The sequence below is a fragment of the Acomys russatus genome, chromosome 32 (assembly GCF_903995435.1).
Source record: "Acomys russatus chromosome 32, mAcoRus1.1, whole genome shotgun sequence".
NCBI lineage: Eukaryota > Metazoa > Chordata > Mammalia > Rodentia > Muridae > Acomys > Acomys russatus.
The window spans coordinates 27,489,078-27,515,801 of NC_067168.1; the positions used below are offsets into that span (position 1 = coordinate 27,489,078).

The window sequence follows — 26,724 nt, forward strand, 5'->3', positions numbered from 1 at the left end:
GGTTCGCTTTTGGGTGAATGGTAAGACTTTTGCCATTTTCCGCTTCTGTGAAATCTGAAATGTGGTCCTTAGTTGAGTATGGTAGTTGACTTTTAAAGTTTATACACTCTTCTTTCTTTTCAAAATGTCAGCTCTTAACTTTTCTACATGTGTGTCAACACACAAAGTTGTTTCTCCATGCAAATGTCTATCACCTTTTCATGGCTTATTTTCCATTCTTTCCTTTGGAAATATTATCATAGTCAATATTATGTAGTGATTCTGAGAGTTATATATATAATTACAGTTAATATTATTAAGTTCCTTTTTGGCTGACTGTAGCACTTAACTAGAGTTTATAAACAAACAGCTCTACAAAATCTACTTTTTGACTATGGGTTACTGTAAATGTTATATAACTTACTAATAGATTAATCTCACATTGTATATATTTCTTGTTCATGTATATACCTTTTGCTTTGTTTTCATTTTGAGGTTTGTTTGTTTTTTTCTCCAGACTTACTGACTTTGGTTGTGGGTTAGGGGAAACCTAAAGGTCCATTACATGTACTAGTTTCTGATTGTACAGAAGCACAGGAAGACATGCACTGGGCAACAGTTGTACATGGATGATTAACTTTGATAGTAAGCGGGCTTGGCAGTCCATATAGTATCTCATTTGGTGTTGAAACAGCATTCTGGTCTTACATTCAGCTCTATACTCATAATGACAAAAGTTGTTTTCTATGTTAAAAAAGCTTTTTTAAGTAGAAGCTTGGTACTTGTACATGCTGGTAATGAAAGTGAGGATGAGGATGAATTCAAGGTTTTCAGGCTTGACTTCATGGCCTCTCAAACATGCCAGGCAAGCACTCCTGCACTAAGCTACATACCAACCCTTTAGACATGGATTTTAAAATAGCATTGGCCTTGCCAGTTACTCTGACACCTTTGACTGATAGAATAAGAAAATTTCTATATTTGTCTTGGGATGCTGTAATCCACAGATGTCAAGAGTGTACTGGAGTCCTCTCTTCCTTCCTCAGAACTATTACAGTGTAGTTAGTCTCTGTTAAATTCTTAACATTTCAAAATGTTTTGTGACTTTACAAAGAATGTATTGCTTCTGTAGCCTCACTGAGAAAATAAAAGACTTTGTTTACTATATGTATATATATTCTATATCTATAATATATCGTAGATATAGCTAATATATAATCTGTTGTAATATAGTTAACATAATCTATCATTCATATATATGTGTGTGTATATGTCAGTCTAAATAATGTTACTCATGCACATTTTCAGGGTTGACCATTTGATACTGAATAACTAGTTGGTATATTCATCCCTGGAAAAGACTATTTCTCTCATTCTCAGAGTTTCTTAGTTGCTTGTAATTCTTTGTGGATGGCTGACTCCTTGTGGCCTTTGTTCTGTCCATTTTGGTTTGTCTGTTGTTGGGTACTTGTTCAGCTCATGTTTAGGCAGTCGTGTTGGTGAAACATGCGTAGTATAGATTCTAACATAAATAGGAAACACAGACTCTGATCCTCTGGCTCTTACAGTCTTTCTACCCCCTCTTCCACACTGCTCTCTGGGACTTAGGTTGTAGATGTATACATTGAGATTGGGCTCTACGACTCTGTATTTTGTGGTTTGTAGTAATGGTCTTCATGTGTTGCAAAGAGAGCTTCCCTTGATGGGAGGGTAGGACTACACTTATCTGTGAGTATAAGGACATATATTTAGAATGTATGTAGATAGACATTATGCTGGTTTAGTGGAGTGGTAGTTATAGGCTTTCCTCCAGAATCATGACTTCACTAGTCCTGGGTAGTTGCTTAGGTTACCAATAACAGGCATGGTTCTTCGCTCGTTGAAAGTAGATCTTAAGTCTAATTAGAGAGCTGTTGGTTACTACCAAGGTATCAGTGCACTTTACTGCACTCTTTTTTTTTTTAATTTGTATTAGTATGGTTTTTTTTTCTTTTTTATTATTAATTTATTCAAATTACATCTCAGTTGTTAGCCCATCCCTTGTATTCTCCCATTCCTCCCTCCCTCCCGCTTCCCCCCCATTCCCCTCCCCTATGTCTGTGACTGAGGGAGACCTCCTCCCCCTGTATATGCTCATAGGGTATCGAGTCTCTTCTTGATGACCTATTATCCTTCCTCTGAGTGCCACCAGGCGTCTCCATCCAAGGGACATGGTCAAATATGGGGCACCAGAGTTTGTGTGAAAGTCAGATCTCCTTCTGCACTTAACGGTGGAGAATGTCCTGTCCATCGGCTAGTCTGGGTAGGGGTTTGAAGTTTACTGCCTATATTTTCCTTGACTGGTGTCATAGTTTGAGGAAGACCCCAGGGCCCAGACCCGCCTGTAGTTTTCTAGGACCCTCTGGATCCTTTTATTTCCTCATTCTCCCAGGCTTCTCACACCTAAAGTCTCAATAGGATGTCCTCCCCTCTGACCCACTTTCCTGGTAGGTAAACCTCAAGACCCAGCTATTTCACTCCTTGGAATATACCCAGAAGATGCACTACCACATAACAGGGACATATGCTCAACCATGTTCATAGCTGCCTTATTCATAATAGCCAGAACATGGAAACAGCCTAAGTGTCCCTCAGTAGAAGAATGGATAAAGAAACTGTGGTACATTTATACTGTGGAATACTACTCAGCTATTAAAAACAAGGAATTTCCGAAATTTGTGGACAAATGGATTGAACTAGAAATTATCATAATAAGTGAGTTCACCCAGAAGCAAAAAGAGTTAAATGGTATATACTCACTTATATCGAGACACTAGTCCAAGGGGTACGACCCCATGGAAAACTTTACTTTACTGCACTCTTATAACCTGCTGTGCTTTTTTTCTGTTGTGATTCATAGGCTTCATGTCCCAGTAGAATTTTTGGCTGCTTCCCTCTACTGGAAATTTACCTGGTACCTTCTGTGTACCATGAAAGCTGGTCCTCAGAGAAGAAGAGGCATTCAAGTCAATTCCAGTTTAAGGATCTCTGGACCCTTTCCATCTTTTGGTGGCAACCAGGAGCAATACTTATAGCCTGTATGTGTTAGCAGTGTCTTGAAAAACCTTGACCAACAAAAACAACAAAAAAGACTTCTCTTGCCTAGTGTTGGAATGTTTGTTAGGTAGCCTTTGGCTTTCTGAGGGAGCATTTTAAACTATGCATTGACATACAAACTTAAGTGTACTCTGTGGTTTTTGTTGTTTGTTGAGAGTTAATAGTATAATTCCTTTTGACTTTTCAGACATCCTTGCTGTTATTTTACTCTTCTCTTCTGCTCCTTTTTCTGTATTTAATTATTTCCCTTTCCCTTATTAAAGTTCCCCCATTTTCCCCCCATTTCCCCTTAGACCACTTGTGCCATTCTGTCCCCCTATCCCAGCACTGGTCCCTTTTTGCTTTTCTGGTTTCTATACTTACTCCAGGAGGTACCATCACATCTGAAGGTTTTTAGGTGGGAGCTTCCAGTGACAGAGAACCTGAAACACTTGTCTTTGTGGGTCTGGGTTATCTTTCTCAATATGATCTTTTCTAGCTTACCATACATTTACCCTCAAAGTTCATGATTGATTTCTGTCATATTTACATAGTATTTTATAGTGTGTGTATACCACATTTTCATTATCTATTCATCAGTGGAAAGACATTTAGGTTGTGTTGATTTCCTGGCTTCTGTGAGTAGAGCAGCAATGAGAATGGCTGAGCAAGTATCTCAGGAGGATGGTGTAGAGCCCTTTGGACATATGCCAAAAAGTGGTATAGCTGGGTCGTATGGTAGATTTCCTTTCAGCTTCCTAAAGAGTCTCCTGTCTGATAGGCATAGTCTGCAGTCCTTCCAGCGGTGAGTGGGGTTGCTTCTCCCCGTGTCCCCTGCATGGTTGTTCATCTGATTGTTCATTAGTTGTTCTTTTGATCTTTCCCATTCTGACTAGGCTGAGAGGAAGTCTCAAAATGGTTTCGATTTGCATTATCTATGTAGAGGATTTTTAGTTTTAATAAGTCTCAATGGTCAAATTTTTATCTTAATTCTAGAGCAAATGGAGCCCTGTTCAGAAAGTCCTTTCTTACACCCAAATCTGTAGAGTACTGTGAATGTTTTCTTCTAGCCATTTTAGAGTTTCATGCTTCACATTTACATCTTTAATCTACTTGGAGTTAGTTTTTAATAAATGGTGATAGATAATGGTTAGCCTAATTTCATTTTTCTGAATGTGGGCATCCAGCACCATTTGCTGAAGATGTTTTTATTTTTTCAGCTTATGTTTTTGTCATCTTTGCCAAATATAGAATAGCTGAATTTATTTATACTCCATGTTTGGGTCTTCAATTTTGTCCCGTTGGTCTACATGTCTGTTTTTTGTAACAATACCATAGTGTTTCATTACCATGGATCTTGAATATATCTTAAGATCACGAATGGAAATCTCTCACCATTTTTTTTCCTTAGAAATATTTTGGCTGTTTGGAGTCTTTTGTGCTTCCATAAGAATTTTCACATATTTTTTCCCTATGCTTGAAGAATGAGATGAGGATTTTAATTGGAATTGCATTGGATCTTTGTATCACTTTTGATAAAAATAGTCATTTTCACAATATTAACTCTAAGAATTTATGAGCATGGAGTATCTTTCCATTTTCTAGTGTCTTTATCTCTTTCTTCAGAGGTTTAAAGTTTTCAATGTAGAGCTCCTTTGCCTCCATGGTTAGGTTTGTTTTGGGTGTCTTAGTTTCTTCGAGGCTATTGTGAACAGGAGTGTATTCATGATCTCCTCCTCTAAAGGCTTATTGTTGGTATATAGAAAACTCTTGATGGCTGCAAGTTGACTTTGTATCCTGCCACATTGCTGACTTATTGTTTCTAAAATTTTCTGGTAGAATTTGGGGGGTTCTCTAATGTATCGTATCATATCATCAGCAAATAGGAATGATTTTACCTCTTCCCCTTATTGCTTTCCTTTATTTATTTTCTTACCATATTACATTAGCTAGTACCTTGAGCACAGTACTGGAAAAGAGTAAGGATAGTGGGTATCCCCGTGTAGTTCCCAACTTCAGTAAAAGTACTTCAACCTTTTCAACATTTAGAATGATATTGGTTGTGTATTTATTCCTTTTGTTATGTTGAAGTGTTATGTCATTCCCTCTAGCACTAATTTTCTAGGACTTCACCTCAATGGCATGCTTGGTTTTAGTAAAGGCTTTTCTACATCTATGGAGATGATCACATGATTTTTGTCTTTAAGTCCATTTTTAATGTTTGTCATGTTTATTGATTTGCATATGTTAGATTTTCCTGTATAGCAGAGATAAAGTCAACTTAGTAAAGATTGACTGTAAATCTTTGAAAGTCTGGTAGAATTCTGCTGTGAATCCATCTGGCCTTGTACTTTCATTACCAGAAAGGCTTTTTTTTTTTTTTTAAAGCTAATCCAATCTCTTCATTTGTTAAGGGCCTGTTTTGGTTGTTGACTTCTTGATTTAATTTTGGTGGTTTGGCTGAATCTGGAAATTCATCCATTTATTTTACATTTTCAAGCTTAATAGAATCTAAGCTTTTAAAAATAGTCCCATATAATCCAAATTTTTTGGTGTCCATTGTTATGTTTTCCTGATCATTTCTAATTCTTTTCATTTGGGTTCTCATTGTTTAGTTGGGCCAAGGACCTGTCAATTTTACTTATCTTCTAAAATAACCACCTGTTAGATTCATTGATACTTTGTGTTTTTAAATTTGTTCATATTTCATTGATTTCTGAGGAGGAGGAGGAGGATGGTGATGATGATTTACAGTTGGCTGGATTTGGGTTTTTTATTTTTCTAAATTTTTGAGTTTTATAAATTGTTTGTGTTCTACTTGATTTTTTTCATTAATTAATTAATTTTTACTTTACATCCCTATGGGAGCTTCACCTCCCAGTCCATCCTTCTTCCCTCCCCTCCCCTTCTTCCCCTGTGCTCCACTTCCTTTCTCCTCAGAAAAGTGGGGGTCTCCCATGGATATCAACCTGCCTTAGCATATCAAGTTGTAGTAAGGCTAATCACATCTTCTCCTATTGAGGCTAAACAAGGCCATCCAGTTAGGGGGGGAAAGATCCAAAGGCAGGCAACAGAGTTAGAGACCACTCCCGCCCCACTCCTACTGATAGAGGTCTCATATGAGGACAAAGCTGTACATCTGATACCTATTCATCCTGTCGTGTTCTCTAGTTTGTATCAGGCTGTGCGAGCTGCTATGGACTCAGGTTAGTGGATTCTGTATGTTTTCTTGTGATGTCTTAACCTTTCTGGCTCTTTCAATCCTTCCTCCACCACTTCCACAAGACTCCCTGAGCTCCACCTTAGGTTTGGCTGTGGGTCTTTACATTTTTTTTTTCATCAGCTGCTGGTTGACACCACTCAGATGACAGTTATGCTAGTCTTCTGTCTACAAGTATAGCAGAGTATTATTAATAGTGTCAGGGGAAGTCTCTCTCTCATGACATGGGACTCAAGTTGGACCAGTCATTGGTTGGCCATTCCCTCCCTTTCTCCTTCCTCTTTATCCTTGTACCTCTTATAAGTATGAAAAAATTGTGGGTCAAAGGTTTCATGTCCCATATTCCCTTTTGCTAGGATTCTTAGATAGGGTCACACAGGATTCCTAGGAGTTTCCATTGTCCTATATTGTCCCTCATCCTAGGGACACCCTTCACTGATTCCAGTTCTCTTGCCATCCCCCCACCATACACTTGATCCCTCCTGTTTACCTCCCTGCCCCCTCTCCTGCCCAACTCTCTCCCTCCATTCACCTCCAATGCCTATTTTAGTTTCCCTTCTAAATGAGATTCAAGCATCCTCCTTGGAACCCTACTTACTTAGCTCTTTTGAGTCTGTGGATTGTAGCCTGCTAATCCTGTACTTTATGACTAATATCCACTTCTGAGTACATACCATGTGTGTCTTTCTGAGTCTGGGTTACCTCACTCAGGATTATCTTTTCTAGTTCCATCCATTTGCCTATAAATTTCATGATTGCATTGTATAAATGTACCATATTGACTTTATCGATTCTTCAGTTGAGGGACATCTAAGTTGTTTCCAGTTTCTGGCTATTATGAATAAAGATGCTGTGAACATAGTTGAGCAAGTGTCCTTGTAGTACAGAGGAGCATCTTCTGGGTATAGCTGGGTCTTGATGTAAACTATTTCCAATTTTCTGTGAAACCACCAACTTGATTTCCGTAGTAGTTGTACAAGTTTTCATTCCTACCAACTATGGAGGAGTGTTGGCACTGTTTTTTAAACTATTTTAGTTGTGTTGCTTAAGCCTCTAACTCCCTTCTAACCTTCCTCCTAGGTAAGAAAGAAAGACAGTTAGAAGGGAAGGGACACATATTTCCCTTTAGCCTTAGTTTCACCTGGTTATGGGCATAGGATTCTTTGGGCAGTTTTCAGAATATCCAGCAGAACCAGCAGCTTTCTTCTTTCTCTGTCCTTCTCCTCGAAGCCTCCTTCCCCTTCCCCTTCCCCTTCCCGCCCTCCCCAACCCACCCCACCCCACCCTCCCCTCCCCTCCCCTCCCCTCCCCTCCCCTCCCCTCCCCTCCCCTCCCCTCCCCTTCCCTCCCTCCCTCCCTCCCTCCCTCCCTCCCTCCCTCTCTCTCTCTCTCTCTCTCTCCTCTCTCTCTCTCTCTCTCTGGGTTCTGGTATTTATACCCTCTCAGACTCCTCAGAATTAAACTAACTGCAGCTGGCAAAGACCACGCCTCTCTCCAAGCCTCGTGAAGCTCTTACCAATTGTGAACAAACTAAAATCATCTCCATATTCCACACTTAGGATTAAAACAACAACAACCACAAAAAACACTTGTTTTCATAACCTAACTCAATTTTTAAAGAAATCAAACTTACACTATATGCCTTCCTTTTTCTTTTAAAAAATGGGTTTTTTTCAGGCTGAGGAGATGGCCCAGTGGTTAAGAACACTATCTGCTTTTCCAGAGGACCTGAGTTCAATTCCCGGCAACCACATGGTAGCTCACAACCATCTATATTCGAATCTGATGCCCTCTTCTGGCGTGCAGATGTACATGCATATAGAGCACTAATATGTGTAAAATAAATCTTTTTTAAAATGGCTTTTTCTCGAACATTAATAAGCTATATGTAATAAGACTAATTATGAGAATTATCAGGTAAGAATTACATTTACAATGTCCACTCACTTGTATTTGACAACCTTGGAAAAGTATTTCATTATCCTATCCTGGTGAGTCCAAAGTTCTGTACCTAAATCACGTTTTTATAACTTGCATTTATCATCTTTTTAGACCTAAAACATAGTCTTAGTTCCCAAACAACTAATGCTATTATGTCTGTACTCTTAATAAGGAAAGCTGTAAAGACTATAACTATCTAGTCTTCAACTCTATCAGAAATTTAAAAAGGAAATATTACATGAAGTATGTAGGAAACGTAGAGCAAGCAGCTTCCAGAACTATAGAAATGACAGAGACAGCTGAGTGCCGGGTAGTCACCAGAGGTCTCTCTGTGTTACTGGGGCATCCGTTCTTCAGCCTACTGGCCCAGAATATCTGAGAGACTTTCTGTGAAGCAGGAATTTGAAAGGACTGTCCTACCTAGTCTCTGCAAAGTTGGACAGTCAGTTTCCCGGTGTCCTGCTTGGTCACAATTGGACAGACAGCCTGCTGTCAGCAGCTGAAGTAAGGACAGTTTTTTTGTCAGTGGCCACATTTGTTCCTTTGATGCCCATCATCTTCTTTGAAGTATATTAGAGCTGCTGCCAGGAGCAGATGTGTGTCTATCAGAAAAGCCTTTTATTATTAAAACATCTTTAAATGCCATATTCTGTAGGTTTACGAAGTGTCTGAAACCTACCTATCTAAATATATCTAAATGTCTATATAGCTTGTCCTAGCTATATACTATCTGCTTAACCTTTAAAACAAATACAAAAGAGTAAATAAAGCTTATTTCTATAGTCAAATAAACTAGTACCTAACAAGGCTACAAATGAGATTATTTATAGTTGACTAACTGCTAATTTGCATTTCTTAATTATCCTGTAACAGTTTGCAATGGTTAGCTTTCATAAGACTAGAACTTTACATCACACTTTCAGTTGAGTTGCATATGTACAATACATTAAGCAAAAGTTGAACAAAATAATCTTAAATTTCTATCAATATACAATAGTCCATACCAGTGTTAATATTTGAGACTAGTAGATTCAATAATCTACGTTTTATCCTATCATCCTATAGTTCCCCCCTCTTTTTCTTTTATCATTCTCTCTCTCTTTTTTTTTTTTTTTTCCTTTTCCCTAACACTAAATAGGAGAGAAAGATAAAAGAAAAATAAAGGAGAAAGAAAGAGATCCCTGATTCTGACCTTTACTTTGTTTCCTCCCTGACCATGACCAATAACAACTTATAACCAACCCCGCTAGATGACAACAAACACCCATAACCCACCAAATGACCAACAACGCCCACCCCACCTCTTGGGAATGGGGGCATCATGTTCTTAAAATTACTTATTGCTGTCTGGTGGCAAAGACACCTTTTGGTTACCATAAGAAAATTGGGATATTTGCCAGGGGTTGGAAGAACTAGCTGTATCTTTTTATGTCCAGTCTCTGTGGGATCAATCGTCTGTGATAGCCCTTTTGAAGTTGACGTGCATGCAAAGTCTCGAGGAAACAGTAACTGAGTTAGTCTGTGAGGCTGAAACACCTAGGCTACTTGTTTTGTCTCATTTTACCTGAGACATATTAACCCTCTGAACTATCTCCCATTATCTTCCAGCCCCCATTCTAGGCCATCGACTTTAATCATTCCTATCTGGGCTACTTCTCATCCATATTCCCAGAATTCTTACTAATGTTCTTCATCTGTGCTGCTTTCCTCCATCCACCTCCATCTAGCCATGTGCTTCTCTCCACTCTAGTCCTCTTCCTGGTTCCTCCTGCTGTCTTTTCTCCTCTATCCCAAGATCCTCCTTTCTTCAAAGCCCATGAACCATAGCCACACTTACCTTCTGCCCTGCCCAGGTATAGTCCTTTTATTGGTCAAACAGTTTTTTGTTTGTTTGGTTGGTTGGTTGGTTGGTTGGTTGGTTGGTTTGGTTTGGTTTTTCAAGACAAGGTTTCTCTATATAGCCTTAGCTTTCTTGGACTCTATTTGTAGACCAGGTTCTCCTCAAACTCACAGAGATCTATCTTCCTCTTCCTCTTGGAGTGCTAGGATTACAGGTGTGCACCACTGTGCCTGGCTGGTGTGGGTGTATTTTACTGACTATTTTTCCAACAATGTTCATAACAGAAATTGGTCTGAAATTCTGTTTTGTTGTTTAGTATTTGTGTGGTTTAGGTATCAGGGTGACTATGGCATCATAGAATGAATTCAGCAATAAACTGTTTTGTTTCTAAATATTTCTATTTTGTGGAATTGTTTGAGCACTATTGATATTAGCTCTTCTTTCAAGGTCTGGTAGAATTTTATTCTGAAAACATCTAGTCCTAGGTTTTTGGGGTTTGTTTGTCTTTGTTTTTTGGTTGGGAGACTTTTAATGACTGCTTCTATATCCTTAGGTGTATAGGTGTATTTAAATTGTTTACTTGATCTTGATTTAACATTGTTAAGTGGTTTCTATCAAAAAAAAAAAAAATCTTAATTTTGTTTAGGTTTTCCAGTTTTGTGGAGTACAGATTTTTGAAGTAAGACCTAACAAATCTTCTAAGCATCACCTAATTATCTGTTATTATGTCCCTCTTTTCTGATTTTGTACTTTAGACATTTTTTTCCCTGCCTTTTAGTTAGTTTGGCTAAAGGTTTGTCTGCCATGTTGATTTTCTCAAAGATCCAACTCTTGGCTTCATTGATTCTTTTTACTGTTCTCTTTGTTTCTAATTTATTAATTTTATCCCTGATTTTAATTATTTCCTGCCTAGAGTTGTCAAGTGTGCTATTAAGTTGGCAGTATGGCATCTCTCCAAGTTCTTTCTTTAGGAAGGCACTTAGTGCTATGAACTTTCTTCTTCACACTGCTTTCATTGTGCCCCATAAGTTTGGTTATATTGTACATTCGTTTTCATTGAATTCTAGAAAATCTTTTTTTTTTTCTTTATGTCTTCCTTGACCCAGTGATCATTGAGTAGAGAGTTGTCCAGTTTCCATGAGTTTGTAGGCTATTCTTTCTCTTGTTGTTGAAATCTAGCTTTAATCCATGGTGATCTAATATGATACAAGGGATTATTTCAGTTTTCTTCTATCTGATGAGACTTGCTTAGTAGCTGAGTATTTGGTCAATTTTGGAGAAAATTTCATGAGGTGCAGAAAAGATACACTCTTTTATGTTTGGTTGAAATGTTCACTCAATATCTATTGGGTCCATTTGATTCATAAAGTCTGTTTGTTTCATTTGATTCATAATACCTGCTAGTTTCACTTGATTCATAACATCTGTTAGTTTCATTATTTCTTTGTTTAGTTTTTGTCTTGATGGCTTGTCCATTGGTGAGAGTGGGGTGTTGAAATCTACTATTAATGTGTAACATTCGATGTGTGATTTAAGCTTTTGCAGTGTTTCTTTTACAAAGGCATATGCTCTTGCATTTGGCCGTAAATGCTCAGAATTGAGACATCATTTTGGTGGATTTTTTTCTTTGATGAGTATGAATGTCCTTGCCCTTCTTTTGATTAATTTTGGTTGAAGGTCCTTTTGAATAGATATTAGAATGCCTATGCCAGCTTGCTTCTTGGTTCCATTTGCTTGGAAAACCTTTTTCCAGCCCTTTACTCTGAGGCAATGTCCATCTTTGTTGCTAAGATGTGTTTCTTAAATGCAGCAGAATGGTGGATCCTGTTTTTTCATCCATTCTGTTAGCCAGTGTGTTTATATTGGCATATTGAGTCCATTTGTACTGAGAGATATTAATGACCAATGATTGTTAAATCTTGTTTTCCTGGTGGTAGTGGTAGGTGGGTAGATGTTTCCTTTCTTTGTTTTTCCTGGTATAAAGTGTTTTTGGTTTTTTTGTTGTTGTTGGTGGTGGTGGTGGTTATTTTGTTTTGTTTTGTGAGTGTAGTTAACCTCCTTATGTTGAACTTTTCCGTCTAGTATATTCTGTCAGGATTTGTGGAAAGATATTATTTAAATTTGGCTTTACTTTGGAATATCTTGTTTTCTCTGTGTATGGTAATTGAAAGTCTTGCTGGGTCTAGTAGCCTTAGCTGGTATTTATGATCTCCTTCAGAGACTGCAAGACATCTGTCTAGGCCCTTCTGGCTTTTAGAACCTCTGTTGTGAAGTCAGGTGTGATTTTTATAGGTCTGACTTTATGTTGCCTGGCCTTTTCCCCTTGTGGCTTTTAATATTCTTTCTTTTTCTGTACATTCAGTGTTTTTATTATTATGTGACAGGAAGGTTTTCTTTTTTTTGTTCCAATCTACTTGGTGTTCTGTAACCTTCTCGTAGGCGTCTCTTTCATTACTTCAGGGGAATTTTCTTCTATGATTTTGTTGAAAATATTTTCTCAAATTTTGAGCTGGGAATCTGTTTTTTTTTTTTTGTTTGTTTGTTTGTTTGTTTTTGTTTTTTTTAGCACATTTTTATTGAGAAATAAAATAATTCATATTACATCTCATTTTCTATCCCATCCCATGCATCCTCCCATTCCTCCCTCCCTCCCATTTCACCCCAATCCCCCTTCCCTATGACTGTGACTGAGGGGGACCTCCTCCCCCTGAATATGGTGCTGGGGTATCAAGTCTCTTCTTGGTAGTCGCTATCCTTCCTCCGAGTGCCATTGGGCCTCCCTAACAAAGGGACATGGCCAAATATGGGGCACCAGAGATCCTGTGAAAGTCAGTCCCCAGTCTCCACTTAACTGTGGAGAATGTTCTGTCCCTTGGTTAGATCTGGGTAGGGGTCTGAAGATGACTGCACATTTTGTCCTTGGTTAGTGCCTTAGATCAAGCAGAACCCCTGGGCTCAGATCCACCCATCATAATGTTCCTCTTGTAGGTTTCTAGGACCCTCTGGATCCACCTACTTCCCTATACCCTATATTTTTCTCACCTAGAGTCTCAATAGGATGTTCTCACCTCTATCCCACTTTCCTGGTAGGTGCAGACTTTCATGGGACCTGCCCCTTGGGCTAGTGTCCAGTTATAATGAGTATATACCATTTGAGTCTCTCTGCTTCTGGGTTATCTCACTCATTATGATCATTTCTAGTTCAATCCATTTGTCCACAAATTTTGGGAATTCCTTGTTTTTAATAGCTGAGTAGTATTCCATAGTGTAAATGTACCAAAGTTTCTTTATCCATTCTTCTACTGAGGGACACTTAGGCTGTTTCCATGTTCTGGCGATTATGAATAAGGCTGCTATGAACATGGTTGAGCAATATTTCTTGTTGTGTGCTGGAGCATCTTCTGGGTATATTCCAAGGAGTGGAATAGCTGGGTCTTGAGGAAGCCCTATTCCCAGTTTTCTGAGATAGCACCAGATAGATTTCCAAAGTGGCTGTACTAGTTTGCATTCCCACCAGCAATGAAGGAGTGTTCCTCTCCCCCCACATCCTCGCCAGCATGTGTTGTCACTTGAATGTTTGATCTTAGCCATTCTGATGAGTGTAAGATGGAATCTCAGAGTTGTTTTGATTTGCATTTCTCTGATGACTAGAGATGTTGAGCATTTCTTTAAGTGTGTCTCAGCTATTTGATATTCCTCTGTTGAGAATTCTGTTTAATTCTGAGCCCCATTTCTCAATTGGGTTATTTGGTTTGGTGGCATTTAATTTCTTGAGTTCTTTATAAAGTTTGGATATTAGACCTTTGTCAGATGCAGGGTTGGTGAAGATTATTTCCCAGTCTGTAGGCTGTTGCTTTGTTCTTTTGACAGTGTCTCCTGCCTTACAGAAGCTTCTCAGCCTCATGAGGTCCCATTTATTAAGGCCTGGGCTGTTGGTGTTCTGTACAGGAAGTTGTCTCCTGTGCCAATGTGTTCCAGGCTCTTCCCCAGTTTTTCTTCTAACTGATTTAGTGTCTCTGGTTTTATATTGAGGTCTTTAATCCATTTGGACTTGAGTTTTGTGCATGGTGACAAGTATGGGTCCAATTGCATTTTTCTAAATGTAGAAATCCAGTTAGACCAGCACCATTTGTTGAAGATGCTATCCTTTTTCCATTGAATAGATTTGGCTTCTTTGTCAAAAATCTGGTGACTATATGTATGTGGATTCATATCTGGGTCTTCAATTCGATTCCATTGATCAACCAGCCTATTGCTGTGCCAGTACCATGCTGTTTTAATTACTATTGCTCTATAGTACAGCTTGAGATCAGGTATGGAGATTCCCCCTGAGGATCTTTTATTGTATAAGATTGTTTTAGCTATTCTGGGTTTTTTGTTTTTCCATATAAAGTTGAGAATTGACCTTTCAATGTCTTTAAAAAATTGTGTAGGTATTTTGATAGGGATTGCATTGAATCTGTAGATTGCTTTTGGTAAAATGGCCATTTTTACTATGTTGATTCTCCCGATCCACGAACAAGGGAGATCCCTCCATCTTCTCAAGTCACCTTCAATCTCTTTCTTCAGGGACTTAAAGTTTTTTTCAAACAAGCCTTTCACTTGCTTGGTTAGAGTTACTCCTAGGTATTTTAAATTGCTTGTGGCTAACGTGAAGGGTGTAGATTTCCTAATTTCTTCCTCTGTATGATTGTCATTTGTATATAGGAATGCTACTGATTTTTTTGAGTTAATTTTGTAACCAGCCAGTTTGCTGAATGTGTTTATCAATTGAAGGAGTTCTCTGGTGGAATTTTGGGGGTCACTTATGTACACTATCATATCATCTGCAAATAGGGATAGTTTGACTTCTTCCTTTCCCATTTGGATCCCCTTGATCTCCTTGTGTTGTCTTATTGCTCTGGCTAGGACTTCAAGAACTATATTGAAGAGATATGGAAAAAGTGGGCAGCCTTGTCTGGTCCCTGATTTTAGAGGAATTTCCTTGAGTATCTCTCCATTTAATTTGATGTTAGCTATTGGCTTGCTGTATATAGCCTTTATTATGTTTAGGAATGTGCCTTGTATCCCCGATATCTCCAACACTTTACACATGAATGGGTGTTGGATTTTGTCAAATGCTTTTTCTGCGTCTAAGGAAATGATCATGTGTTTTTTTTTTTTTTTTCTTTAGTTTGTTTATATGGTGGAGTACATTGGTGGATTTCTGTATATTAAACCATCCCTGCATGCCTGGAATGAAGCCTACCTGGTCATGATGAATGATATCTTTGATATGTTTTTGTATTCGTTTTGCGAGTAGTTTATTGAGTATCTTTGTGTCTATGTTCATAAGAGAAATTGGTCTGAAGTTCTCCTTTTTTGTTGGGTCTTTGTGAGGTTTAGGTATCAACGTGACTATGGCCTCATAGAAAGAATTTGGTAATGTTCCATCCAATTCTATCTTTTGGAGTAGCTTGAAGAGTATCGGTATTAGCTCCTCTTTGAAGGTCTGATAGAATTCTACACTGAAACCATCTGGCCCTGGGCTTTTTTTGGTTGGGAGACTATCAATGATTGCTTCTATTTCTATAGGAGAAATAGGCCTATTTAATTTGTTTATCTGATCTTGATTCAATTTTGGCAAGTGGAATCGATCAAGAAAAATGTCCATTTCCCTTAGATTTTCAAATTTTGTGGCATATATGCCTTTAAAGTAGGATCTTATGATTCTTTGTATTTCTTCGGTGTCTGTTGTTATGACTCCCTTTTCATTTCTGATTTTGTTGATTTGGATACTGTCCCTCTGCCTTTTAGTTTTAGTTTGGCTAACGGTTTATCTATTTTGCTGATTTTCTCAAAAAACCAGCTCCTGGTTTTGTTGATTCTTTGAATTGTTCTTTTTGTTTCTAATTTATTGATTTCAGCCCTGGGTTTGATTATTTCCAGACGTCTACTCATCTTGGGTGATTCTGCTTCTTTCTTTTCTAAGGCTTCCAGATGTGTAGTTAAGTTGCTTATGTGGGATGTTTCCAATTTCTTTTTAAAGGCACTTAGTGCTATGAATTTTCCTCTTAGCACTGCTTTCAATGTGTCCCACAAATTTGGATATGTTGTTCCATCATTTTCATTGAATTTCAGTAAGTCCTTTATTTCTTCCATGACCCACGTGCCATTAAGTAGAAAGTTGTTTAGTTTCCATGTGTGAGTAGTCTTTTTGTTATTTCTATTGTTGTTGAAGTCCAGCCTTAGACCATGGTGATCTGATAAGATACAAGGTATTATGTCAATATTCTTGTATCTGTTGAGGCTTGCTTTGTGTCCTACTATGATCACTTTTGGAGAAGGTTCCATGGGGTGCTGAGAAGAAAGTATAGTCTTTTGTGTTTGTGTGGAAAGTTCTGTACACATCTGTTAGATCCATTTGATTGATGGCGTTGGTTAGTGATGTTATTTCTCGGCTTAGTTTCTGTTTCAAAGACCTATCCTTCAGTGAAAGTGGAGTGTTGAAGTCTCCCACTATTAATGTGTTGGAATCAGTGAGTGGTTTAAGCTTTGTTAATAGTTCTTTTACAAATGTGGGTGCCCTTGTATTTGGAGCATAGATGTTCAGAATTGTGATGTCATCTTGGTTGGTTTTACCCTTGATGAGTATGAAATGTCCTTCCTCGTCTCTTTTGATTAATTTTGGCTGAAAGTCTATTTTGTTGGATATTAGGATGGCTACACCTGCTTGCTTCCTGTGACCATTAGCTTATATTTTTTCCCAGCCTTTTACCCTGAGGTAATGTCTGTCCTTGTGGGTGAGATGTGTTTCCTGGATGCAGAAGAATGTTGGGTCTTGTTTATGCAACCATTCTGTTAGTCTGTGTCTTTTTATTGGAGAATTGAAACCATTGATGTTCAGAGATATTAATGACCAGTGACTGTTAAGTCCTTTCATTTTAATGTTTGTTTAATTTGAGGGTTTGTGAGGTTGTGATTTTGCGATGGTGTAGTTATCTATTTCCTGTGTAGTTTTGGTTGTAACTCACTCCTATGTGGTGGAGTTTTCTTTCTGGTAGCTTCAGTAATGCTGGATTTGTGGATAGGTATTGGTTGAATTTGTTCTTGTCGTGGAATATTTTCTTTTCTCCATTTACGGTTATTGATAGTTTTTCTGGGTACAGTAGTCTAGCCTGGCATCTGTGGTCTCTTAGGGTTTGCAGGACCTCTGTCCAGGCCCTTCTGGCTTTCATGATCTCAGCTAAGAAGTCGGGTGTAATTCTGATAGGTTTGCCATTGTATGTTACTCTGTCTTTTTCCCTTGCAGCTTTTAAAATTTTTTCTTTAGTCTGTATATTTTGTGTTTTGATTATTATGTGGCGGGAAGATTTTCTTTCCTGATCTATTCTATTTGGTGTTCTATAGGCCTCTTGTATGTTCATATGCATCTCCTTCTTCAGATTGGGAACATTTTCTTCTATAATTTGGTTGAAGATATTTTCTGGGCCATGGAGTCGGGCGTCTTCTCTATCCTCAATGCCTTTTATTCTCAGGTTTCTTCTTTTCATGGTGTCCTTGATTTCTTGGACATTCTGTGTTAGGAACTTTTCTGATTTAGCATTTTCCTTGACGGTTGATTGGAGTTCTACAATTGTATCTTGAAGTCTCGAAATTCGTTCCTCCGTTTCCTGGATTCTGTTTGAGAAGGCCATCTCTTCGTTGGCTGCTTTCTTCTCTATGGTCTCTCGGTCACATTTTTCTTCTGTGTGTTCCTTTATCATAGATTTTGTTTTTGTCCTCAGATCTTGAAGTGTTTTTTTTTTCCTTCATCTGTCTGTTTGTATTTTCCTGAAATTCTTACAGTGTCTTTCTATATGACTCTTTTATGTCCTCCACCTTCTTGATTGCCTTCTCCCGCAATTGTTTACAGATTTCATTCCTTTCTTCCATTATCATCTTCCTTACTAAGGATTTGAGGTCATTTTCTTGTATTTCAATTGTTTTTGGGTTCTCCAGGTTGTTTTCATTGGGATTGTTGGGATCTGGAGATTCCAAACTGTTTTGGTTTTTGGTTGCATTCTTTCGCTGTCCTCTTGTCATTTTGGTGTCTCTGATGTTGGGAGGTAGCTTCTGGTGACCTTCACTAGTTGAGAGTGGATAGTTGGTGAATGATTATTGGTCGCGTTGAGCTGGGAATCTTATCCTTCCTCTATTCCTATAATTTTTAGATTGGACCTTTTCACAGTGTCCCAAATTTCTTGCATGTTTTGTGTTAGAAACTTTTTAGATTTAATATTTTCTTTGACCAATTTATCAATTTTGTTTATCATATCTTCTATGCCTGAGACTGTCTCTTCAATCTTTTATTTACTGTTGGTGATGCTTGTGTCTCAGATTTCTGTTCTCTTACCTAGGTTTTCCTTCTCCAGGATTCCCTCGCCTTGTATTTCTTTATTGCTTCTATTTCCATATTCAGGTCTTAAACATATTTATTCATTTCCTCACCTGTTGGATTATATATTTTTTTTCCTTTAAAGGATTGATTCATTTCTTCTCTAATGCCCTCTATCATCAGGTTTGATTTAAAGTCCTTTTTTTGTGTGTGTGCTTCAGCTGTGTTAGAATATCTGAATCTTACTGTAGTGTGATAGCTGGGTCCTGGCTCTTGTTGATTGTGTTCTTATGCTGGCCTGTGGCCATCTGGTTATTCCTGGTGTTGGCAGGACTATGATAATAGAGACATAGATGTGGGCCAGAAAATGGAGCACAGGGGAACAGGTGCAGTTCACTGTTATTGGGAGTACTTTAGGGGTACTGACAGGCTGGGGACTGGGGGTAGGAGCCTCACCTGGTAGTCCCTAATGGTGGCAGACATCTGTGAATGCAGGCAGAGAAGAGATGTAGTCCAGGAAATGGAATATAGCAGGGGCTGAATTTTTTTTAATGTAGACACTTAAAGCTATAAACTTTCCTTGTAGGGCTGTTCTCAAGTCTGGTCGTGTTGTTTTCACTTTCATTTAGTTCCAGGAAGTTTTTTAATCTTTCTTGGGTTTGGGGTTTGGTTTTTGGTTTTTGTTGTTGTTGTTGTTGTTTTGTCTGTATGTTTGTTTTTTTTTTAGTGGACTCATTCATCATTGAGTAATGAACTGTTCAATCTCCATGAGTTTGTTTATTTAGTAGAGTTTAAGTTTTATTGAATTATAGTCAAGATAGACTATAAGGAATTATTTCAATTTTTTTGATTTTGTAATCATTTGTGCCATGTGGTGTGGTCTATTTCAGAGCATCTTCAGTTTGCTGCTGAGTAGAATGTGTATTTTTTTGGTGTTTTGGTAGAATATTCTGTAAATACCTGTTAAGTTCATTTGGTGTATACTGTCATGATGTCTGTTGGTGTTTCTCTGGTTTCTTTGTTTATCCTTTGAGACAGAGTTTCTCTGTGTAACCGTGGCTGTCCTGGACTTGCCTTGTAGATTAGGCTGGTCTTGAAATCACAGAGACCCACCTGTGTCTGCCCCCCTGAGTGCTGGGATTAAAGGCATGTGCCACTACATCCTCTTTCTCTGTTTATTTTTTGTCCAGATAACCTACATGTCTATTAGAGAAAGTGGAGTATTGAAATCACCTAATATTAACCAAATGACTTTAATCTGTGCCTTTAAATCCTAAATAGTACTTGTTTTTATGTAAGTGGGTGTCCCAGAGTTTGGTGCATATATGTTTAGAATAGCAATGTTTTTTTAACTGTTCCTTTAATTAGGATGAAATGATTTTCTTTATCACTTCTGATTGGACTTAATTTGAAGTCTTATTTTGTAAGATACTAAGATCCTGATGCCTGCTTGCTTTCTGTTTTCATTTGATTAAAATACTTTTGTACATTCCTTTACACTAAGGAGTTGCCTGTCTTTAAAGCTAAGATATGTCTTTTGTAGATAAGCAGATTTTGTTTCTTTATTCATTTAGTCTTTTATTTGAAGTGTTTTGGCCAATCATATTTAAAGAAAATGAAATGCATGCATAAATTGTGGTCGTTGTGTGGGGCCCCTGAACCCTCTGGGTCCTTCCATCCCCCGTTCTTCCATGCCACTCTAAGTGTTCCACCCAGAGTCCAGCAGCAAGTCCCAGTGTCTGTCCTGATCTCCAGCTGGGTGGAGTCTCTCAGAGAACATGTGTATTGGGCTAATATCCACTTATAAGTGAGTATATACCATACATGTCTTTCTGGTCTGGCTTACCTCACTCAGGATGATCATTTCTAGTTCCATCCATTTGCCTGCAAATTTCAAGTTTCCTTGCTTTTAATAGCTGAATAGTATTCCATTGTGTAAATGTACCATAGTTTCCTTATCTATTCTTTGTTTGAGGGACATCTAGGTTGTTTCCAGGTTCTGACTATTATGAATAAGGCTGCTTTGTACATAGTTGAGCAAATAAATGTCTTTGTTGTATGGTGGAGCATCTCAAGGCTGTTAGATCTGGACCCAGGGTCCTGCACAAACTGTTGGACCAACCAAGGGCAATGCATACAGTAACCCTAGACCCCCTGTTCACATCTAGCCAGTGGACAGCCCATTCTGCACAGTTTTGGGAAGAGCAGGGACTGCCTCTGACATGAACTCTGGTGCCCTCAATTTGATCACTTCTGCGTGGGGAGGCCCAGCGGTACATAGAGGAAGGGGAAGCAGGCTGTTGAGATGACACCTGATAGGCTGTCATAATATGGAGGGGGAAGAGGTCCCCTTCTGTCGAAAGTCTAGGAGAGGGAATACGGCAGAAGCGGGAGGGAGGATAGGAAGGGGAAGATACAAGTGAGGGAATAACAGTCAGGATGTAATCTGAATAAATTTAAAATTTTTTTTAATTGTAGTCATCTTAGTTTTGATTTTTTGGCAGTGGTGTTTGTTTTCTTAGTAGTATTTTGTGTTTGAGTAATTAAGGCTTGGTATCTTTAACCCCACAGTCTTTCTGTTATGCTCATTCCTCTCTTCAGAAGTATAGTTTTTTGTGGGTTTTGTGTTGTTGTTGTTGTTGTTGTTGTTGTTGTTGTTTTGTATTTTCTTTTGGTTTTGTTTTCCAATATAAATTGATTTATGCTGTTTGTATCTTAGAAATTCTCCTTCAAAGGCAGATAGTTTTGCACAGTTTATTAGTTTAGGCTGGCTTCCATAGCCTTTTGGTTCTTAGAATGCCTTGTTGCAGGTTCTTAAGGCTTTCAAAGTTTCCATTAAGAAATCCAGTAAGCTGTTATACCAATGAGTTTTTCTTTATTTATGACTTGGGAGGGTGGTTGTTTGTTTTTCTCTTGCAGCTTTCGGTATACTTTCTTTGCTATGTATCCTGTTTTACTGTGATTAAGCCTTGGGGATTGTCTCTTTTTGAATTATCAATTTGGTGTTCTCTCCACTTCTTGTATCTCTATGGGTAAATCTTTCCTTAGTTTGGAGCTGTTTTCTTCTATAATCATGTTAAGATTCTTCTTCCTTATCTAATTTTATATTCAAAAGTTTGTGTTTTTTTATTTTTGGTTTTTTTTTTTTTCCTTTCTTCGTGTCTCATATTTTTGGTATGTTTCTTTTTCTGTGATTCTAACTTTTTTCATATGCCGTGCTTATTTGATTTCTGTTGTGTGTTTATCTTCAAGTTCTAATCCTTGTTCTCCTGCTTGATTCATCCTACTTGTAAGGCTTTCCTTTGAGTCTTATCATTAAATTATTGGTGTTCTTTTATTCCATCTTAATTTCAGCATGTCCTTTTCTGTATGTCTATCTCTTTATTGAATTCCATCCTCAAGTCTTGGAATTTTTTTATTCATTTCTGTCAGCCTTATGTTTGTGTTTTCTTGGTCATCAACCAGGTGTTCATTCTCCTTAAATTCTTTCTCCTAAACTTCATTGAGCCTTTTTTGTCTTTTTTTTTTTTTTTTTTTTTTTTTAATCTCCGGATTTTTTTTATAAAGTTTATGATTGTTCTTTTATATTTATATTATGTGTCCTAGGGTTCATTTCAGAAATTCTTGTTGGTAAATATTTCTCTGAGATTATAGGTTTTAGAGAGAAGAATCTGGCTTGATCTTTCATATTGTTGGCATTTGGGGAAAAGGATTTTTAGCTATTACTCTGATATGAACAGATCAGCTCAGAGCAGAAGAGAGAATATAAAGACAGATTGGGCCTAGAGGTCGGAAATGGCTTGAGTGGCATTAAGCAAGGTGGACAGAGAGAATTTGGCTGGTGTATTAGGATGCGTTTCCTAGTCTAAGCTTGGAGTATGGGGGTAGATTAGGCTGTGTAGGTTGGCATGTGGTGTGGTACAGCCCTGTGTATTGATGAACAGGTAGTAAGCTTCCTCACAGAAGCATAGAGAATATTTGTGGGGCAAGCAAGAGAAGCCAAACTAGGCTTGGGCACTAGATACAGGACCTGGGATAGATCTGGCTAATTGATGACAAAGCATGGATCGGGGGAAGTCAGGGAGGCTAGCCCTGTAAAAGGTATCAAAATTTTACATTTTAACATTACAAACTTCATCTGTTTTCTCAGAACCTTAAGTAAAATAAATGCAGTTATTTGTCATAGTATATTTTAGTTACCAATGAGCATTCCTGTTTAACTTGTTACCAATTTGAAAGCCACTCTAAAAGAATACTTGTCAATTACTGAGGCCTTCATTTGTATATAAACTAGGCTATGCTATTTGCTGTTACCTATATTCTTACTTTTCTGTAAAATACTTGAGATGATTTCTAGTCTATTTCCATCAAGTAAAGCAGTGGTTCTCCACCTCCTTAACGCTATGACCCTTTAATACACTTTCTCATATTGTGTTGACCCCAACCACAAAATTATTTTCATTACTACTTCATAACTGTAATTTTGCTACTATTATGATCATGATATAAATAGTTGATATGTAGCATATCTATTATGCAGCCATTGTGAAAAGTCATTCAATCCCCAAAGGGGCCAAGACCACAGGTTAAGAACTGCTGCACTAGGTCCTCTGGAGAACCAATTTCATGGTCACTGTTAACATCACTTGGGCTTAGAGCAATCTCTAGAAATAAGGGAGCTGTGGGTTTTGAGAGATTTTGTTGTTGTTGGTTGGCTGGTTGGTTGGTTTTTATTTTGGCTTGGTTTGGTTTTTCAGTTTTTTGAGACAGGGTTTCTCTGAGTAGCCCTGGCTTTCCTGCAGTCACTCCATAGACCAGGTTTAGAGATCCACCTGCCTCGCCTCTGCATCTGCCTCTGAAGTGCTAGGATTAAAGGTGTATTTTCGGAGGAAGGAAAAAAAAAAGCCAGACGTGATGGCACACACCTTTAATCCCAGCACTTGGGAGGCAGAGGTCTACAAAGCGAGTCCAGGATAGCCAAGGCTACACAGAGAGACTCTGTCTCGGAATAATAATAATAATAATTAATAATAATAATAATAATAATAATAGTGTATTTCACTACTGCTAGACAAGATCTTTGTTTTATTAGAATAAATCTATATAGCAAATTTAAACCTTTCAATTCTTTCTTAGCCATATTTAGAAGTTTCATTATTGAAAAAATTACAAATAAGATATTATTATAATTTTATTGTAAATGATTGGATAGAATACTCGTTTAAAGACAGAATTCTGTCTCTAAATAATAGGTAATAACTATAAGAATACAAAAGACAAAGATTTAAATGTGGATTTTTAGTAATTGCTTAACATTTTGTTAAATGTATCTATGACTGAAATAAATATGTAAGAAAACTATTTTGATCTAAATTTAAAAGTATATACTCTGGTATCAGTCATGGGATAATAGTAATTGCTCATATTTTTCATAAATATTTCATCATTGACTTTTCATCACTGAAAAGGCTTCCTCATGTTGAGCTATGTCAGATATGTTAATCTGTCCATTTTGACCTCTACAGAAGTATTATTTAAGAACCATGCATGAGCCGGGTGGTGGTGGTACACGCTTTTAATCCCCGTACTCGGGAGGCAGAGGCAGGTGGATCCCTGTGAGTTTGAGGCCAGCCACATCTACAATGCAAGTCTAAGACAGCCAAGGCTACACAGAGAAACCCTGTCTCAGAAAAAAGAAAAGAAAAGAGCCATGCATGGTAGCACCTGACTAGAAAAATTAAGGCTGGAACATCAAAAATTTAAGGGCAACCTGGACTACATACTTGTCAAAAAATAATAAGACGTGTGTTTTATTGAATTAGATTGATAGTCCTTTTTAGATTTTTTTCAACAATAAATTATTTAATTTGTGTTTTGAAAAAATACTGAAATTTGTATTCATGTAAATTTGTATTGCTTTTCTCTACCAGGCTGTTTAGCAGACATGACCCCCAAGCAGAGGAAGCGTTAGCGAAGAGGAGAGGAAGGAACAGTCCAAACGGGAACCTCATTAGGATGCTTGTTCTCTTCTTTCTTGAAAGTGAGGTACGAAGGGATTATTTTACTCTTCTTTGGTTCACTGTAAGCAGTTGGGGTTCCCTTCAGTCATACAAAAACAAGCCTTTTTCTTGTGAAGTTACCTTTATGAATTGCTTCGTACCTGCTTTTTATGAGACATTCTGAATATATTCAACACTGAATATAGATTATTAAGTTTAAAGTTTTACATTATTTCATAATGCCAATTCTACATTCTTTTTCATTTTTTACTTTTAATGTTGAATTTCTCCCTATAGCTTTTAAATTATTTTATTAAACAGTCTTAAGGGCTTGGAGGTTCTTTGTGGGTGGGTTTTGCCTGGCACACACAAAGCCCTAGTTAAATTCCCTACATCAAGAACAAAATTGTGGGCTAGAGGAATTGCTCAGCCGTTAAAAGCTAGGCTCACAACCAGAAATATAAAAGTTCAGTTCCCAGCAGCTAGGGCTGTCTCCACAGCCACCCCCCAAAATAGAATATTTTCAAATTAAAGCTATTACTTCTAGCTAGTTTGAAAATCATATTCTTTATTTTCCATTTACCATAGTTAGTTATCATGGTATTTTATAATTAGCATATCTGTTTTTGAAGGTAAAAGTTGTCTTTGCTCACTGAAGTATATTTTAATCAGTATGTCCTACTACTGGCATGATGTTAGTTAAAGACCCTGAATGAATAAAATATTTATCTTAGAAACAAATGAAAATAAAATGGCAAAAGAAGTAAAGAAAATTAAAAGTCAAGGCAGATAAAGTGGCACCAAGTTCTAATCCAGAGTAGATGAGAGGGTGTGTAAGGAAATCACAGATTCAGGGCCTGACTTGGCTACAGTGTGATTTCAAAGTCAGCTGTTCAACTTAGACACTATCTAGGTCTCAGAATTTTGAAAAAAATACAGAGAGAGCTGGGGATATGTTCAGTCCAGTAATAAGACTCTTGGCTAGCATGTGTGTCATGCTCTATTTAAAAACCACGCACACACAAAATTAGAGCTCATTTTTAAAAATTAAGACTCATTTTTATTTGGAAAATAGAAAATATCAGATAGGAAAAGAAGCCTAAAAGATTCTGTGAATGTTCAAATTTGAAACCACTGTAACTACTCCGTAAAAATGAAAGATAAAGACATCCTATGTAAACATTAAAAATAAAAATTAAAAATTAAAAAAAAAAACAAAGCAATTAAACAGAATAACAGACACTAGGACCCAGCAAGAAGTTATCACTATTGCTTCCATTAAGACTAAAGAAAGAGTGATATGGAAACAAAACCATCAGGAGAGTTGCATTCAGATGTGTTAAGAACAGTGTTTTAAGTATGCCTAGAAATCCCTAGGGTATCTTAACTAATAAAGTGCCAGTTTTGAACCTCTAGAGTGAGACCTTACATTATGCCTTTGAACAAATCCGGAGCTAGTGCACATTCTTCTAGTTTGCACTTTTTAAACATTGTTTACTTAACAAGCAAGTTTAGGTTGTTACAGAATAAAATGTAAAGTTCTAGTTTTAAAACAAAGAAATAAGAACTGGCAGGTATCTCCTTGTGATAGCCCTTTTCACTACTAGAGCAGTGCTTCTCAACCTGTGAGTCACAGGCCCTGGGGGCGGGGGGCATATCCTGCATATCAGACATTTACATTACAGTTCGTAACAGGAGGAAAATTACAGATATGAAGTAGCAACAAAATAACTTTATGGTTGGGGGTCCCCACACCATGAGAAACTGTATTAAATAAAGGCTTGCAGCATTAGGAAGGTTGAGAATCACTACTCTAGAGAAAGGGAATAAAAAGTGTTATTTAGCAATCACAAACTACATACTAAGTAAGGCCAACAGTTTTTTCATTATTAGTAGAAATGAGCCATACAAATATTAAAAAGTGTTGAAAAGTTCAGTAATCTAATGGTCTTAGCTGAATTTCACTGTTAACTAAAGGAAAACTTTTCATTTCTGAAAGCTCCGTACGACTTCTTGATTTATTAAAAGAAATACAAGCATTTCATTTTAGCATTTTTATCCTTCTTTTATAGTAATTTGTGATTTTTTTTTTTTTTTTTTTTTTGGTTGTTACTGTTGTTTCAAAACAGGGTTTCTCTGTGTAGCCTTGGCTGTCCTGGACTCACTTGGTAGACCAGGCTGGCCTTAAACTCACAGAGATCTGCCACCCTCTGCCTCCCCAAGTGCTGGGATTACAGGATTGTGCCACTGTGCCCAGCCTAAAGCTATATTCTTTAGTACAATAAAACTCTACTTTCCTATTTTGAATTAGTTT

The 26,724-nt window shown here is 37.6% G+C and overlaps 1 protein-coding gene across 4 annotated transcripts in view; it reads left to right on the forward strand.

The window, feature by feature from the left end:
• The window catches only part of Stag1 (stromal antigen 1), a 312,401-nt gene that overhangs the window by 214,724 nt on the left and 70,953 nt on the right, over positions 1–26,724 (forward strand). For all 4 annotated transcript variants that reach the window (XM_051140150.1, XM_051140149.1, XM_051140148.1 and 1 more), the window contains one exon: positions 24,342–24,456. In XM_051140150.1, the coding sequence (XP_050996107.1) occupies positions 24,342–24,456 (115 nt within the window). The remainder of the gene's footprint in view (positions 1–24,341; positions 24,457–26,724) is intronic.